The sequence below is a fragment of the Petromyzon marinus genome, assembly GCF_048934315.1.
Source record: "Petromyzon marinus isolate PM22_M1 ecotype Great Lakes invasive population chromosome 84 unlocalized genomic scaffold, UKy_Petmar_22M1.pri1.0 chr84_unloc.3, whole genome shotgun sequence".
Lineage (NCBI taxonomy): Eukaryota > Metazoa > Chordata > Hyperoartia > Petromyzontiformes > Petromyzontidae > Petromyzon > Petromyzon marinus.
In genome coordinates this window covers 543,496-561,254 of record NW_027422640.1, presented here as the reverse complement: position 1 = coordinate 561,254, position 17,759 = coordinate 543,496, and the positions used below count along the sequence as shown (strand labels likewise).

Below are 17,759 nucleotides of genomic sequence, written 5' to 3'. Positions count from 1 at the left end.
TTTTTCTTAGGGTACCTCTCACTTTATACTCAAATGGCTCAATGCAGAAGGTGTAGGGTCTTTGGTTGCTGTGGCTTGCATGAGCTCTTCAAAGGGATATGACGAAGAGCGATTCTGCATTTGGGAGCATAATTACTTCTAGCATGCTAGTTTCTGCCTTCAACTGCTGAGGAGCTTGCCACTGGAATTTGTAATTGCACAGGAAATATTGAAGTAGGCTCCCCTGAGCTGACTGAAGTTTGCAAAGTCATTCTTTATTTGACTGAGAGTTATTGTTCAACTGCTGCAGCTTTTCCATCAGGCCCCCTCTGTTCATGCCAGATCTGAGTTTTGCATTGCCTTCTTAGGCCCTTGTAGCAGTTTTTACGTTCTTTTTTCAATTAAACACCACGTTTAATCACTAATCCATTCATTTCCAATATTGCAACAGGTTGTTGGGCAGGTCTTGGCGGCGTTGTTTACATAATCTTGAAATTGTCCCAAACTGTTGGTTCCTCATTAGACAGGAGCGTGCATTACCACTGCCCACCTCCACATTACAACCATCCCCACCATAAGAATTATATCCAGTATGAGCTGGAGAAGCTTTTGTTGAACTTCGAGAGTACTACTAAGAAATGGGGTTTACGTTCATCCCCACATAAAACAAAGCACCTGCCTGGGTATTGTGTCATCGTATTCTCCCATCCCTCCACTCCCCATGAGCAGTGGGGCAGTTTTGGACAGAGCAGAACAATTTTCCATACCTGGAAAGGGTGCATGTGACTAGCTCCAGTTTGGCAGCAGAGGTCATGCTCCGAATCGGTTGAACATACTTATCTCAGCTGTGTAACACACTGTGAATGCTGCATTGCCTGTCGCTCCATGTAAAGCTCTGGGTCTTCTCAGCCAGATATCCCCTCCCTTCTCTACATTTGAGAAATTTGGATCCCTTTTAAAGGAACGTCCACACTGGTTTTGCATATTCAAGTTGTCTACGATCCACCGTGGGCTTAACAAACTAGATTATGTGAGCAGCTTAGATCCTTGAATGATCTGGACAAATGCCCATCAGTGAGATACTAAGGCAGGTGAGGCAGCATTGGCTGGGTCATGTAGCCCAAATGCCCAGTCACTGTGTACCCAAACAGCTTCTGTTTGTCCAGATATAAGGGGCTTATCGCTATAGGCAAGAGTTTGACTGCTGTGTAACAGAAGGATGGTGGAGCTGTTTGGGCTTGCCAACAGCTCGACCAGTGGTTTCAAGATCATCGTCTCTGGAGGAGTTTTGTGAAGGATGTCCGCCTCCAGCAATAACGGAGGGCGGAGGAGTGATGCTCACAACAACGAGCGGAGTGCAGAATAAGTAAAATGCAGCAAGGTGGAACAGTAGGGAGCACAGGTGGTAGATCTGCCAGTCATCCCTGTCACTCAACCCATGACACCTTTATCTATCCTGTAACCTCCTGCCCATGAGCCTTCGACAGTCCACATGACCTCAATGTGCACTTAGCCTGGCAGAAACACTTTGTTGACATCACCAATTTTGAGTGGCGAATGGCTTTTATTGTTATTGTGTTTATGTACCCACCCCTTCATGTGCCGTACTGGCCTTCTTAGGTGCTCGCTAGCAGAACTAATCCCAATAATGTAAAAAACGATATGGGAGATTTTTCTCATTTGTATCTTGTATGTTTGTGTACATCGCCTATGTGTGTTTGTGGCGAGCCATGCTGCACAACAAACTCAGCCACAGTTATCAATAGCACGTGATATCTACACTGGTTTTGGGTCCTCTAGGTTGTGTCTGCATTAAATGAGTGCCTGGTGCAATGGGTAATCAGTATAACCTATGAGACAAACGTGGCCAGGTGTGGTGCTGGCCATTTCTACCCCACTTTGCGTGCGGGTCTTCAAAGGGGCTCACTAACAGCACTTGACCCACCAGTCTGTGGAGCTACATGGGGGATGTTTGTGTTGAAGCTCGTGCTGTCGGCGTAGAAGACGCTCGACAGTTTATCCTCTGTAGGGAGCACGCGTCTGCTGTGTGTAGCGTGGAGCTGCACGATAGTGAAACCAACAGAGTTGTTGCGCCTTGGGCGTAAACATCAATGTATGTCCATTTGCCAGGTGTTATTTTTTTCATTTCCTGTGGAGATGTGTTCTGTATGAGAGAAAAAGCGACTGAGCCCACGCCCTCACCCCCTTCTCCCTATTGCATTATCTCCTCCTACTATTTGACTACTCATAAAATCATACGTATATTATGACACCCCAGGGATAAATTAATATTGCTTGTTATAGCACATTCTTGTAGAAAGAACGCTGGTTAAGTCAGACCGGCCTGTATATGTACAGTATAGATATTTAGTTTGCAGCAATGCAATACACACAGCTCAATGCACAAAGAGTTAAATGTATAAATATCTCATATTAAAGAATGGATTACTTGGGTTTACAAACATGATGTACAAAACTCGTTATAGTCTCATGCTCTGCATGCTGTTGTAAATGCACGTGGTGCATACTCACTGACCAGATGCTTCATTATTATTGATACTAATAAAATATGTTAAATGAAGAATTTTTTTCATTAATTTCTCATGTTAAACAAATATAGGGCGTTCATCCAGCGGTAGAGAGACAATGGCTGCTGATGATGTAACGTGCCGCTCATTTTGAAGGATTCCTAAGAGACAGTGCAAGTGGAGATTCAAAGGCATAGGAAGGTGGTTGCACAGACACCTGGACCACTGCTGTCCTGTATAAGTGATTTATTTAACATAATGAACATTACAGTAACATTGACGCTGCCTCATGTGTGTACTTTAAGTTTTGGCTTCCCCACACAAACACACTACCTCCACAAAAGGGCATGTTTACTCATTTCTGTGAAGCGTATTCAAGTTTAATTTATTAGGTATAGCCCTGTGAGCCATGCGGCTCTTAAGTCGGGTGCAACCGCAACAAACAAAATATGAATCTACATTGCAGAAAACTATTAAACCACAACCAGACCAAAATAAAGCTACAAAAACAATGTAACAGCAGTAATCATAGGAACTGTGATTTTAAAATTAACAATAAACGATATACATAACATGTACGACAAAACCTGCAGCCATAGCTGGCAGCACGACACTCCCAGTGTATGATGTGTGAGTGAGTCAGCAGCAGCGTGAGTGAGTGTATGATGTGCGAGTCAACGTATGATGTGCGAGTCAGCGTATGATGATTGAGTCAGTATTAGGTTGAGTGAGTATATGATGTGTGAGTCAGCGCACAATGTGTTAGTCAGCGCATGATGAGTGAGTCAGTGTATGATGTGTGAGCGAGTCAGCGGCAGAGTGAGTGTATGATGTGCGAGTGAACCAGCACACGATGAATGAACCTATGTATGATGAGTGAATGGGTCAGTGGTTGTGCGAGTGTATGATGTGTGAGTGAGTAAGCGCATGATGAGCGAGTCAGTGCATGATGTGTGAGCGAGTCAGTGCATGATGTGTGAGCGAGTCAGTGCATGCTGTGTGAGTGAGTCAGTGCATGATGTGTGAGTGAGTCAGTGTATGATGTATGAGAAAGTCAGTGTCGGCTCCCTCTGCTCGCGCTGTCGCCCCCCCCTCCCCCCGGCTCCATCGCCCCCCCCCCACCGGTTCCCCCGGCCCCGTCGGCCCCCTGGCTCAATCTGTCGGCTCCCCCGGCCCCCTCACAAACGGCCCCGCCAGCCGCTGCTGGGAGCGCGGTATGTGACGTCATACCACTGCTAGACAACCTCAGAGCACCCTCTACCCATACATTGAGAGCATGGGAGTGCCCACTACATAGGGACTACCCAAGATCAAACCTGGCTCCCACCCTCTAATCGTCACTCAACTAGAGGTGACGCTATCCCGATCATTGCACATTACAACGCAATTTGCCGTCTGCGTGGCATCACGATGGTCGAGGCAGTGAGCACGTGGTGTCACGCAGCTGCTTAATCTGCTAAAACTGTGTGGCGTTTTGAATTAGGTTCACATTTTACTTTTTTTATCGTAGTGTTGTGTTGATGTGAATGTTCAAATACTTGCACTGAAGAGTGTTTTGAGATGCCTAAAGTGTTTTGATGCAATTTTATGTATTTATATATATTCCAATAACAATTTTGAGCTTTCATTACAATTTAAATAAGTCAGTGTATTCACAATCAAATACCTAAAGTCACAATTGTACCTAACCGAGACCTCTCAGATTTTAGTAGCAACATTTTATTTTTTTATAATTATTCTTCCCTGTACCTGGATAAAATTACACGACTATGCTTACAGGTGACACGTGGTTTGTTTTCATTTTCTTCAGGTGACTCGATGCATTTGTCGTGATGGCATCAAAATATCCTGCATATGAGATCATTAAAACCAACAAAGTGAATCTGCAGAAATACCTCCAGGCGAAGTCTTCAGAAGTGCTTGACCATTCCTATCAAACAGGGATAGTCCTGGACAGTGAATACACGTCTCTTAACAGCGAGAATGACCCCGTTGTGCAAACACGGCGTCTGGTTAACCTGGTGCTCATAAAGGGAGAACAAGTCTGCATGATATTTCTTGAAGATGTGCTCGTGCGACTGAGATCCGAGATCCCTCTCTTGGATCAGTGGATCTCACAGCATGAGCAGCAGCTCAACGTGATCGGTGTCGATCTGAGCAGAACTGCGGGTAAAGCCATCCCTGGAGCAGCTTCTCATGAGTGATGCTAAACTTCACATAGCCATTCACATGTCTCTGGCAAGTTTAGGTGAAGGAATTGCTTTGAACTGAGATTGTCATTTAATATTAGCAAACTGCACCACCCTTGCATGACAACATTCCTCTCAGAAGGAGGACATTAATATTCCATTCCATAGCAGGGAAACTACAATTTATCAGCAATTGGGAGGAAAGGATAGATGGATAATGAAAATGTGTGTAAATATCAAAAACTTACATCCACACTGGACCCCAACATTCATTAATTCGTCATATCCCACACCTCCCTTTCCTTGGAAAAAACGTTAACATGGTGATTTTCTACCTCCTCTTCAGACACAGACATGGTATTTAAGCTGTAATAATGTAATGACCTATGAAGCTCTCTTTCAAGTGTCAAGCCCAAGATGTTTAGCAATGGCAGCAAACCCATCTGCTGCCATGGTCTCCATGACTTGGTACAATCTGGATTCCACCAAGGCCATGTCATTGAAACTGTTCCCCTATGCAGGGCAAATGACCATTTCTGTTAAACTATGGATGCTGCTTCTAGTTCTTGACCTTTGGGCTGCTTTTGACACCACTCCATCCTCTTGAATCTTCATGGCGATGCAAGTGTTGTCTGACAAACTTATTTCCTGGTTCTGCTTCAACCCCTGGAATTGATTAATATTTTTCCATGCAAGCACTGTCTTCTGTTCAGAAGCCCTAATTCTGTGGTGTTCCACATGGCACAGTCCTGTGCCATCTTTTCTTCTCAGTACAATCTCCTCGTTTTGAGAAAAAATATGTTTTTATTATCGACTATCACTGCTATTTCTAATGACACCCAGCCTTATATTGCCATTGACTCATATAACGGAACCTACTTTCCTCTTACACCCTGACTTGAATTGGTTTAAACTTCCTCCAAATAAAATGTCAATATTTAAGCCCTCATCGTTTGTAAAAAGTCCACTCTAACTCATGACTCCAAGTATTTTATTATGGAGAGATTACGGAGAGATTAAAATAACACCATCAAAGTTATGAGCCATCGAGTTAGATGTTAACTTGAAAAGCTGTGATGAAAGATGTCGAGCAAATCTGTCATTAGGGAAATCTCCACTCTCCCCAATCTAGGGGATGCCACAGTGCTTGCTGATGATGCAGTAGCCAGGTTAGTTGAAGTTCAAGTGAACCTACGATGCATCACGTGGGATGCTACGAGTTCTGTGATTTATGTGGCTGTTATTGTGGAGGTGCAAGCACAATGGCGGAGCCAGGATTTTCAGGTAGGGGGGTAACTCCTCCAGCAATAATCTTTTTTCTAGGAGTTGTTATTACGTAAGGACTTGTCCCTTGCTTTTTATTCGACGCGTGTGCGGCGATGGCGCAGCCAACGATCGAGGGTCGAATTCGAACCGTGTGTGATCGGCATCGCGCTCGCTGAAGGTGTCCCTTCAGGGAAGTCGTGCACTGTATACACAACTGCGTACACTTATGTGAATCACTTATAACTGCTTTGCCGTTACTTATTGCCAATTATGGACTCAGACTATTGTCCAATCATCTCATAGAGTCTCTGGCACATAGTAATATGCTACACAGTGGCGATCGCAAAATGCCGATTTATCGATCGAAATTAAGGATTTCGATCGGATCAGGGGAGGCACGTGCCACCCCCCCCCCTCCCCACAACTGGCTCCGCCAGTTAGCAAACACTGCATCTTCTCTACCTGCAGAGGACCGTGCCTGGTGTACTGCACTCCTCCACCACAGTGTAGCCCCCGTGCTACGTGATATAGGCCAGCTTGAGATGGGAGAGGAAACACAGCCCCAATACTAGTAAAATATAAAAAGTTAAATTCAACATCCTAAACAACAAAAATCAATAATTGTAGGACAAGGCAGGATTGAAATTTACACCCAAATTGATGGAATTCGTTTTTGATAATGCTGATGTACATCGTAATGCTAAATGTGGTGGTACTCTCTTTTCACAGGCAAAACAAACAAGACAAGTGTTTGGAACATTTTTGTCATGATAAAAAATATATTTTACAAAGGTACAGTGTTTATAAAAAATGCATTTGTAGAATACGCTTCGTGAAAACTTCCACGCAATAATTCGTGATGTACATGATGTTGCTGCATTATCCATAGTGAACGAATTCGCTACGCTTTTTTTAATTACATAGTTTATTTAATTATATTTTTCTGCTATAGGAATGTTTTTTAGTATAAATGAAACTAATTTGTTTGCTAAATAATATCTGTTTAATTTAGATAACCCTGGTGAGGATTTCAGAGAATTCTTGCTGAAGCTGACATCATTAACACGAACCTACGACGCACGACCTGGAGAACCTGCAGTGTTTTTGCTGGAGAGGATGGTGAAGCCAATTCTGGTTCCCTACTACCGCCATCAAGAAACCAAGGAGCACGAGTTACTAGCGAGAGGCAAACAGCACAAGGAGCCGATGGAGAGAGCACATAGAGAAGGGATGACTTACAAGAAGCTCTTTGATCCCATCAGTTCCATTGGAAAAAAAAAACACACCCTCGACTGGTTATTGTGGTGGGGACTCCAGGCAGCGGTAAAACCATGTTGAGCAAATTCATTGTGCACAGCCTTCTGTCAGGTGAGAGAGTGTTTGCACAACGCTTTGAGCACATTGTGCTCATCACGTTCAGGGAGATAAATGATGTTGGAGAGGTGTCACTCGCAGAGCTGTTTTCTGTGATCCACTCATGTTTGGGAAACAAAGCGGATGAGGTTTTCACAAACCAAGAGAGAACCCTTTTTGTTATGGATGGGTTGGACGAGTTTGGAAAGCGCCTTCACTATGCCAATACTTGCACTGATCCACGTAAGACGGCAACAGTAGAAGCCATCATTGCTGCCCTAGTGAATGGAAATCTCTTGCCCAAGGCCTCGGTCTTGATAACGACCAGACCCATTGCCATGGAGCAGCTGAGTGAAGTGAATGTTGATCGAGCTGTTGAAATCACTGGGTTTTCCAATGACGATAAACTATCATTCTTAAACAAATTTTACCAAGACAGGAGTCTAGCAGAAAGGGCACTCAAGCTCCTGCAGGAAAATGAAACGGTGAATACATTGTCCCAGAACCCTTCATTCTGCCATATAGCAGCCATTACACTGAAGGAACATTTACAAAAGTCTGATCATTCTGAGATTATCCTCAAATCAATGACTGACCTCTTCACGCAATACGTGTGTGGGCTCATAAAACACCATGGACGTGGCAGCCGCGGAACCAAGGAAGTCTCTTGCCAATATGGCTCTGAAGGGGGTTCAGCAAAACATCCAGATGTTCAGCCAAAAAGATCTAGAAGAGTGTTTTGTTAGTTCTTCTGAACTAGGAAGTACATTCATCAACAAAGTGTTCACATGTGAGGGCATTCAACAAGGGAGTTGTTATTCATTTTCACACTTGACAATGCAGAAATTTTTTGCAGCGATAGCCGTGCATCTGTCACATTCAACACGGCCAGTGAGTGATGTCATCAAGGCTATTAAAGACAGCAAAGATGGGAGGTTTGATGTGTTTCAGAGTTTTTTTTTGTGGACTAGCATCAAGCACTCCATGGAAGTTTTTTGAGGGTATCTTGGATCCTCCATCTGCTGATTCTCAAAAGGAAATAATCGAGTGGCTCAATCACAGCATGGAGACTCAGAATGTTGACAGACACAGGCTCATCACTCTCCTGCACTGCTTGCACGAGCTGCATGACCGCAAGTCCCTGAGTGATGCCACTCGGTCCATGACTGAGATAGACCTGTCATTCACAAGGCTGTCCCTGCCAGACTGCTCTGCCATCTCCTGGATCCTGTTGCAGCGAGAAGAACCTGTGGAGACACTCAATCTGTCGGGCTGGGACATTGGCACCGAGGAAATGAAGAGACTTCAGCCTGGACTGCACAGATGTAAAAAGCTACTGTAAGACTTGCACACCTCGCCTTCTCTACTTCACAAATTGTGTGTGCATGTGTGTGTGTGTGATATCAACTTAGTTTCAATTGAGTACCAGGTGCGGTGTGTAAAGCATCGCTACTCGGGAGACAAAAGCAGCCGGGGCGTGATACTGGCCACCCACTCCATCATATGCCATGCCGGCCTTCATAGGTGCTCCCTAACAGCACTTTCCCCAGCAGTCTGTTAAAGCTATACAGCAGATCTTTGTCTATAAGAATCCTCACTTAGTAACTGTGCACACAGTACAATGTAACTCCATTCTCACGTAAACACTCGGTCTTGCGTAGCCCAAGCATGAACACAAATTTTGACAAATTCTTCCCCTTGCCACTGCCATCATTGTCCTCACTCACTTCACTCCTCTCCCCGCACGCCACGCTCACCCCTCCCCTGATACCTACCATTAACCCCCCAATCTGCTCCTGCCTTCACTTTTTCCATAACTCATCCCCCACCCTTGCCCATACCTTCACTCTTCAGCTGCATACCCACTCCCACTCATCCACTGAGGGATAAGGTTCGGTGAGTGAGTGCGTGCCTGCTTGAGTTGGTGGGTGACTTGGTGGGTGGATCGATGAGTGAATATGTGGAGTTAAGTGAGGATGTGAGCGAGTTGGTGGGTCAGTGGTGTGTGAGTGGGTTGGTGAATGAGTGAATTAGTGTGTGAGTGGGTTGGTGAATGAGTGAATTAGTGTGAGTGGGTGAGTAAATGTACAGTGAGTAGGTGGGTCCACAGTGAATGCTGCACTCACTGTACATTAAAGTACAAAAGGAAAAAAAGTTATGCATATGCATGGATGCTGTAAAGTTTTCCATCATCTTAAGCAACATTTAATTCGCGATAATGATAGCCCTCACACTATGTGCAGGAAGTGAGGTGACCGTAGGCCACACTGAGAAAATGTAGCCCTGATAGCGACTCTGCGGTGGAGAGTGAGGGTAACGGTTTGATCCACGTGTCCGATTCAAGCCCCTAGTTCACAGTGGATCATGGTCAGTGATTGTGCTCACCACTACAGAGACAGCTGATTGGTAATGGGTGTTAATCTTAGTTGTAACGTATTAAAGAGACAAAGATCCCCCAAGTAGCCCATATAAACTGGTGGGGAAAGTGAAGCCAGTGACAGGGAACAAGCACACACTATTACACTGCACTTTAGAGCACAAAGACAATCTCCCCGTGGAGCCTGCACACACTTTTGAGGCAAGTGCTGATCGCACTTCCCTGACCAGCACCGTCCTTGGCTGTCTTTTTCTCCCCATTGCTGATGTTTACACAACATACCAGGTACTCATTTAAGGCTGAGTCACCCTAGATTTTCTTTTATCACTCACCACTGATGCTGTTTACAGATATTAAACCCAGGTCACTTAGTTCGTAATGTAATGTGCCAACAACTTTCCCACCATTCCCCTAAACACAATCAAAGACACTCGTATATACACACAGACATGTACACACACAAACGTACACAGTGCATGCAGCCTTTGGTCACTCCACTGCTGGATAAGGCACTCCCACACCATGCAGGTCTTGGGGGTTATTTGACCATACATCACCAATCTTGTCAGTGTGGGTTGGTGTAGAGCATAGAGATGAATGTTGTTCCATTGCCATAACGCAGCTCCGCAGGCTACAACACCTGTTGTAATGCATGTTAGTCATGGGTAGAAGCACCATCCAGGCTCGTGCCTATTTAGATTTTCAGATTTATTAGATCTTACATGTACACTAATGTACACACTCATATATGAATATACACACACTCACTCACATGTACATATACACTAATATGCATATACACGAATACGTGCACGTTACTACACACTCACACACACTTTTACACACCCCTGTTTGAGTCTGCAGTTTTAATGCGACAGTATTTTTTACATTAAAATGAATGCAAGCAATCTTCATATAATAAGGATTCACATTCATGAAGCGCAATTCGTCCAGTGATCTGAGTGCACCATGGACAAATTAGTTAATATACGCATGTATGTGCAGGCAGTCCCAGATTTACGGAAATCCGAATTTACAGAAATGCTCCCATGAATCGTGTAATAAAATTCAACGTGTGGAAATGGTAGCGTTAATTACATAAGTACAACTAGTGCAGCGCGTTGAGGTTGCGGTCGTCTCCTGCGGAGCGAGGCTTAAGCCCCGCCTAAACCAAAACGCCTTCACCGAGCCCGAGCTTCACAGAATTAAGGTATTTTTTTTATATCATTACGTAATTATTTTCCTTTTGTAGCATTACGTAATTGCTTGTTTTCTATGCTGAGAACTATATATTCCCATGTTTCTATTGCTGGTTTTAATTTCAAGTTTATTTCATGAGTTATTTACTTTAGTTCCTGTGTGTGTGTATGTAGGTGTGTAGACGAGGAGCGGTAGTGTCGTGATTAGCGCGACGCTGGGCTATGAACCCGGCATCCCGGGTTCGATTCCCGCTCACGGCCAACACCGGTGCCAATTATCTGAACCGGACCTAGGCCTCCCTCTAGGTCGACTCGGCCTCAAATGAGTACCTGGTGCGGTGTGTAAACATCATCACTGGGGAGACAAAGGCGGTCGGGCGTGGTGCTAGCCACCCACCCCCTCGTGTGCCGTTCTGGCCTTCATACAGTAGGTGCTCGCTAACAGCACTTGCCCCTACAGTCTGTTAAGGCTACACGGGGGATCTTTGTTTTTTTTTGTAGAGGAGGTCTTGCAAAACAAGACCCTTGTAAACACAAACACGTTTCAGATTATAAAGGTACAGTGCAGTATAAATGAATGGATGGTTGTGAGTAAAATATTTCTCTTCTTCTTTGGTTCTTTCGGTAAAGTCACGTAGAATGAGAATAAAATAATGAATTGATAAAATAAAATAACACAATAAAAATAACACAATAAAAAATATTGTGTTATTTTATTTTATCAATTTATTATTTTATTCTCATTCTACGTGACTTTACCGAAAGAACCAAAGAAGATGAATCATTGCAGTCACGAAAGCTTTAAATCGAAAAGTAAAATATTTGTGAATGCCACAAATATCATATGCTTCTGTGTTATACATGAAACAATGAGCAGCTTTGCTCATGAACGTGTGTGCTCTGGTCACGTGCACCGCCATTGTGAGTGTCCCTCACTCACCGCGTGTTTGACTCCGCGGTTCCCGTGGGCTCAGTGAGTCAGCGCTGTCCCTTCTCCCGTCCACCCGGGTTTAGGCTGAGTGAGAACGAGATCAGAGACAGCGGCCTCCGACTTTTAGCGGACGGGATGTTGGGGAGAGAAGGGAGTTTGGAGACGTTAGTGTGAGTAATGTCCTGATGCACACACACTAATATAAGCACACCTAAACAAATATACACACACATACAGACACAAAACACAAAGATACTCAGTATAACATAATAATGTTGTATTTTAACGTCTATTATAACTTTGTTTTTATGCACTCGTCAAATAAGTTATTAGCCACACTTATTACAGCACTTTTAACCACTATTAACAATACAATTACAATTATCACATTACCTACTCTAACCAATGATATTGTTTCAAATTATATTATGGTAATACAGTAGATCGTCGATTATCCGGTAGTCGGAATTTCAAAAACACCAGATAACCGCATAATTATTTAAAATGGATTATTTTTGCATATTCTTAAATAAGATTATATTTTTAGGTGCTCTGTATATTTAGTGTTATTAAATAGTTTGCGAAAAAAAAATCGCTTAACTAAATATACAAAGACAAAATTAATATTCTGCTGTAAAAAGTTACTATTTACTGTACCGCACTCACCACTCCAATATCGGAGACTCTGCATGGGGTGATGTGCGTACTAAGATATTGTTCAACAACCTGTGTTTGACAACAACTTGTGTTTGACAACTTGTGTTTGAGAACAACTTGTGTTTGACAACAACAACTTGTGTTTGACAACAACAACTTGTGTTTGACAATCGTCAGACTGATTCAGATCGGTGCTCTGGTGAATGCCGAATTGCACGCAATTTTCGGCGGATCGCGCTGTATATTTTCTGTTTCTGTGACTAGTTATTAGTCATGAAAAATGTATATAAGTGCAATATTTTCATTGTTTAAGTTGTATGTAGTGTATAATGTACTGTATATATTATTTGACGTGGAAATGGGAGGATCTTCTGAGGAAATTAGGAATGAGAGGATATGGGAAGTGTTGTAGTGGAAATGCCGATATGCAGGCCATGTGCTAAGTTACCTTGTGCTCAGACCGTTGCCACTGGGGGTGTCCTTTCAATTACATTGTGATGAGATGATCAATTAAACGTTTTTAGATGTAACCGCTTATAGGATGATGCAATATCGAAAGTAAATCATGAGTATTTGATCTATATATACATACACAGAGATTCTACAGAGAGCCTTTAGCAGACTTTTCGGTCATAACCTGTTCGGGAACACCTAATTAAGGCCAGAACGGCACATGAGGGGTTGGGAGGCCAGCACCACACTCAGCCAACTGATGTTTACTTACTACACCAGGTAGTAATTTAAGGCTGAGTCGACCTAGGTGAGGTCCACGGCCGTTTTAGATATTCATCAATGAAGTTAGCCATGAGCGGCAATCGAACCAGGTTTGTGGCTCACTGTGCTAACCACTGCACCACTACTTCCCATGTGCATACAACACAAATATGCATGCACTATGATACACAAGTACCAACATGCGTAGATATGGACTAATGCAAATATACACATAGTAGACATTCACACACATCACGTTAAACCCAAAAACCTAAACAGCAGTTGCTATTTGCAAGCTCCTATTAAACTTGACATGAGGTGAATTTGTGCACAGCCTCCACAAACACGACCCTCAACCACTGTCCCATCAACCACCACCACCACCCCTCACCATCCCCCACTCTGTACCCAGACCTTCCACCCATCCCCTCTGCCCCGACTAGCCACCTCTTCTCTTCCTGCAGTCTGTATCAGTGTTCACTGACGGACAAGTCGGGTTCCTCTCTCAGTGTCATCCTCAAGGCCAACACAGGATTGAAGATTCTCGAGTAAGCTTTGCTGTTCGTTTCTCACATGTGCTCTGTTCACAAACTGTGCCGATTATTGGTGCAACGCGTCGTGAAGTAAACATTTAAATGTGAACACATTTTATCTTGCTGTCCTGCTTAATCAAGTCCACTTGCAAAATGTTTTACTGTAATCTTAACACATTTGTTTAATTTAACACATAGGCTAAAGCAATATTCATACTTTTTTATTTAAAGCTTTCGTGACTGCAGTAATTCATATTCTTAGTTCTTTCAGTAAAGTCACGTTGAAGGGAAACATAATAATAAAATAATAAAATATATTTATTGTTTTATATATTGTATTATTTTATTGTTTCCCTTCAACGTGACTTTACCGAAAGAACTAAGCATATAATATTCATACTGTTAGCAGATACATTAATTAATTGTAAACATCTCCCTGTGTTCCTCGATGAAAATGTACTTGTGTGATCCTCTGCTGTAACTTTGTGTTTCTATAAACACAAACACTTTTCATATTAAAAGGTACAGTGCAGTATAATTGAATGGATGATCGTGAGTAAACTGATGTTTGTGAATGCCACCTATTATATATAAAATGTTTAACGCAGAAGCATGAAACAATGAGCATCTTTGCTCATGAACGTGTGTGCTCTGGTCACGTGCACCGCCATTGTGAGTGTCCCTCACTCACCGCGTGTTTGACTCCGCGGTTACCATGGGCTCATTAAGTCAGCGCTGCCCCTTCTCCCGTCCACCCGGGTTTAGGCTGAGTGGCAACAAGATCAGAGACAGCGGTCTCCGACTTTTGGCGGACGGGATGTTGGGGAGAGAAGGGAGTTTGGAGACGTTAGAGTGAGTAGTGTCCTGATGCACCCACACTTATATATAAGTACACCTAAACAAATATATACACACATATAGACACAAAACACAAAGATACTCAGTACAGCATAATAATGTTTTATTTTAACGTCTATTATAACTTGCTGTTTTTATGCACTCGTCAATTAAGTTATTAACCACACTTATTATAGCACTTTTAACCACTATTAAATAACAATACAATTACAATTGTCACATTACCTACTCTAACCAATGATATTGTTTCAAATTATGTTAATATTATGTTAATACAATATTATGTTAAGACAGGAGATCATCGATTATCTGGCAGCCGGTTTTTAAAAAAACACCAGATAATCACATTAAAAATGGATTTTTGCATATTCTTGAATAAGATTATATTTTTAGGTGTTCTGTATATATTTAGTGTCATTAAATAGTTTGCGATGTAAAAATCGCTTCAATAAATATACAAAGACAAAATGAATATCCTGCTGTAAAAAGTGACTATTTACTGTACCGCACTCACCACTCCAATATCGAAGACTCTGCATGGGGTGATGTGCATACTACACTCTTGTTAAACAACTTGTGTTTGACAACAACTTGTGTTTGACAATAACTTTTGTTTGTCAATCGTTGGACTGATTCAGCCTTCATACCGGTGCTCTGGTGAATGCCGAATTGCACTCAATTTTCGCCAGATCGCACTTTATATTTTCTGTTTCTATGATTGTAGTTGTTAGTCATGAAACATTTATATATGTGCATTATTTTAATTATTTAAGTTGTTGTATGTAGTGTTTAATGTACGGTATATATTATTTGACACGGAAATAAAGCATAGCTACTTGTTTTGTCACGCACATGGTGCCGATCGCCGGACTGGTACAGCCTTTGGAGCGGTTTTACCGGTTTCACCGGATGTTGGAAGCCAGATCGGCATGCTCTGGATATAATCAATGATCATCTGTATTTAACGGCATAGATTACAATTAAGAATTTTATATAATGAATCGCTGCAATCTTGACATAATTGCCCACCCACACGTTTACATTAATAACACCACAACCTAACTCTTATTAAAGCCATAAATCACCAATGGGTCTTATATGCCAGCCCTATACATTTGAACATTATTTTAACCTTACCCAATATACAGTTTAAACCAGCCTTTGCCTCGTGATGCGTAGCGTGGACATCTGTGAAAAAGAGCTTTTCAGCTTTTCGGATTCTCCATTCTTAATTAATATTCAGATTTAGATTTTGGCTCCTCTGCCTATATCTAGTGGCCTTTCATGGACAAACGCGATTTTTAATACAACATATTGCAGACGTCGCCAAATGCGGTGGGTTACATTCCTGTAAAATGCCATTTTGGACAAAGCCGCATTAAACAAATAATAGACAAATAGGGTTGCGTTCCTGGGTCCGAAATGATTACTCCCTCTGTTTAGCTGATTCTATGAGATTTCCACCCTCTCCATATCTTGTGTGTGTGTACACTTTTTATTTTCCAGTTTCACCTCACTCAGTGCCTCTTCTCTCCCTGTAGTCTGCAGTACTGCTCACTGACGGACAAATCGATCCCAGCTCTTCATGACATCATAATCACCAACAAAGCATTGAGGGAGCTCAGGTAAGTTAAGCTGCTCGTGTCTCATACGCGCTCTGACTGCTACAGACAAAACAACTTATATTCGTCAGTAACACTGTGGCGTTAGCAGAATAAAACATGGAAAAGGCAACGTTTTGTGCAAAGGACCTTGACAGCACGTTTGTGTGCTATCAACATGAGCCATTGCCAGAAGTGGGATTAGTAGTGGAGTGTACTCCAGTGCATTTAATATTCATTATCAGACCAAGGAGCATGACCAAACGACTGGGAATGTGCCTGATCTTAAATCTGCAAGATAAGCATGTTAAAGGCTGTATAGTGCTTAGATGGGTGACCACCGCACATAACCACAGGCGTTATAGGCAGCAGAGCTAAGTTGTGGGCAACAGACTGCAGTGTGCAGCACAATCCACCGTTGGACAGTACTACGATCCTAGATCTGCAGTCCTTGCCATCACAGACCTGCAATGACCTGCATGGTGAAGTATTGTAAAGCAGCGCTCATGGCATGGGGAGACCTTCATCCAGAATGGTTGTTGTGGGGGCTGCATGGGTCTCGAACTGTGAGGAGCTGCCTGAGACTCCGTGTGAACCCATGTTAGCGTGAACCTCTCTCTGTTGCAGGGTGGATGTCAATGACTTCAGTGAGGAGGGGAAGAAGGAGCTGAGGAGCAAATGGATTCACAGAGGAGGCCTGCATTTGTAGATTTAAGCGGAGAAGCGACGCTGGCCCTGCAACAGACGAAGCTGCCCCACGTGCAACTCGCACAGCAGCCCGGCGCATTTCACCTCAACAGCTCCGATTACCGGCACTGACTCTGAGCCTGACTGAGACGACAATGAGCGGGGAGCTTTCTCTCTCTGTGAACCCCACACGAAGCCAAGGGTGAACGCGGCTCCGATATTCTGATGAGCGTGGTGATTCCGATGATGTGTAACTGTATTTATGAATGTTGTGTAGGGAATCGATGTTGGGGCTCGTGGGGGAGGGGTGGCAGGGGGAATGCGGAGGGTTGCGAGGCAGGGGGTTATTTTCAATGGTCTGGCAGCTCACCTGTTATGTCACGTAGCTACAAACATTTTCATAAATGTTGCATTTGTCACAATGCCATACACACCATACAAATCGTACACCTAATATGTTTTGCTCATAACTTGCCCATTGCTTTCATCTTCATTCTTGTGTCAACTCACGTTAAATATCTTCTTTGTTATTGTGTGAACTCACGTTCAAATACACCATTTTTTTTTAAATATCACCTTCCTATTATTACATTACTTATTTTCACTTACAGCGTTTGTGACTGCAGGATTTCATATTATTTGCCGCCCGGGTAAAACTGCATGGCCGGGAGTCGGAGCCATTCCCTCTACACCTTCGGGTGCGACAGGCATGTCCTCTGGCTCCCACATTAATTTACATTTATTTTTACCACGTACTTCCTGAAGCCTTCTATCTGCTACAGCTACAATGGGAGGCTGAGGAATGCCCAGGTGTGGTCAAGGGATGGCTCCCTATTGCCGATGATCTGGTAATTGCTGCTTACTCAGAGGAGGAGTTGAAGGCGCTG

The 17,759-nt window shown here is 43.1% G+C and overlaps 1 protein-coding gene across 7 annotated transcripts in view; it reads left to right on the top strand.

Annotated features, from left to right (window-relative positions):
• Positions 1-17,480, top strand: part of LOC142908429 (ribonuclease inhibitor-like) — a 28,381-nt gene extending 10,901 nt beyond the window's left edge. The window contains exons 4-10 of one of the 7 annotated variants that reach the window (XR_012931753.1): positions 6,692-6,754; positions 6,975-8,653; positions 11,906-11,992; positions 13,606-13,741; positions 14,492-14,578; positions 16,126-16,209; positions 16,813-17,480. Coding sequence is in view for 5 of the 7 variants with exons in the window: in XM_076059124.1 (XP_075915239.1) it covers positions 8,214-8,653; positions 11,906-11,992; positions 13,658-13,741; positions 14,492-14,578; positions 16,126-16,209; positions 16,813-16,894 (864 nt within the window). In the remaining 2 variants the exon portion in view is untranslated. Of the gene's footprint in view, positions 1-6,691; positions 6,755-6,807; positions 8,654-11,693; positions 11,993-13,605; positions 13,742-14,491; positions 14,579-16,125; positions 16,210-16,790 lie in introns of those variants that run through there. The other 6 variants (XM_076059124.1, XM_076059126.1, XM_076059125.1 and 3 more) reach the window with 6 other exon arrangements.
• Positions 17,481-17,759: the final 279 nt, after the last annotated feature.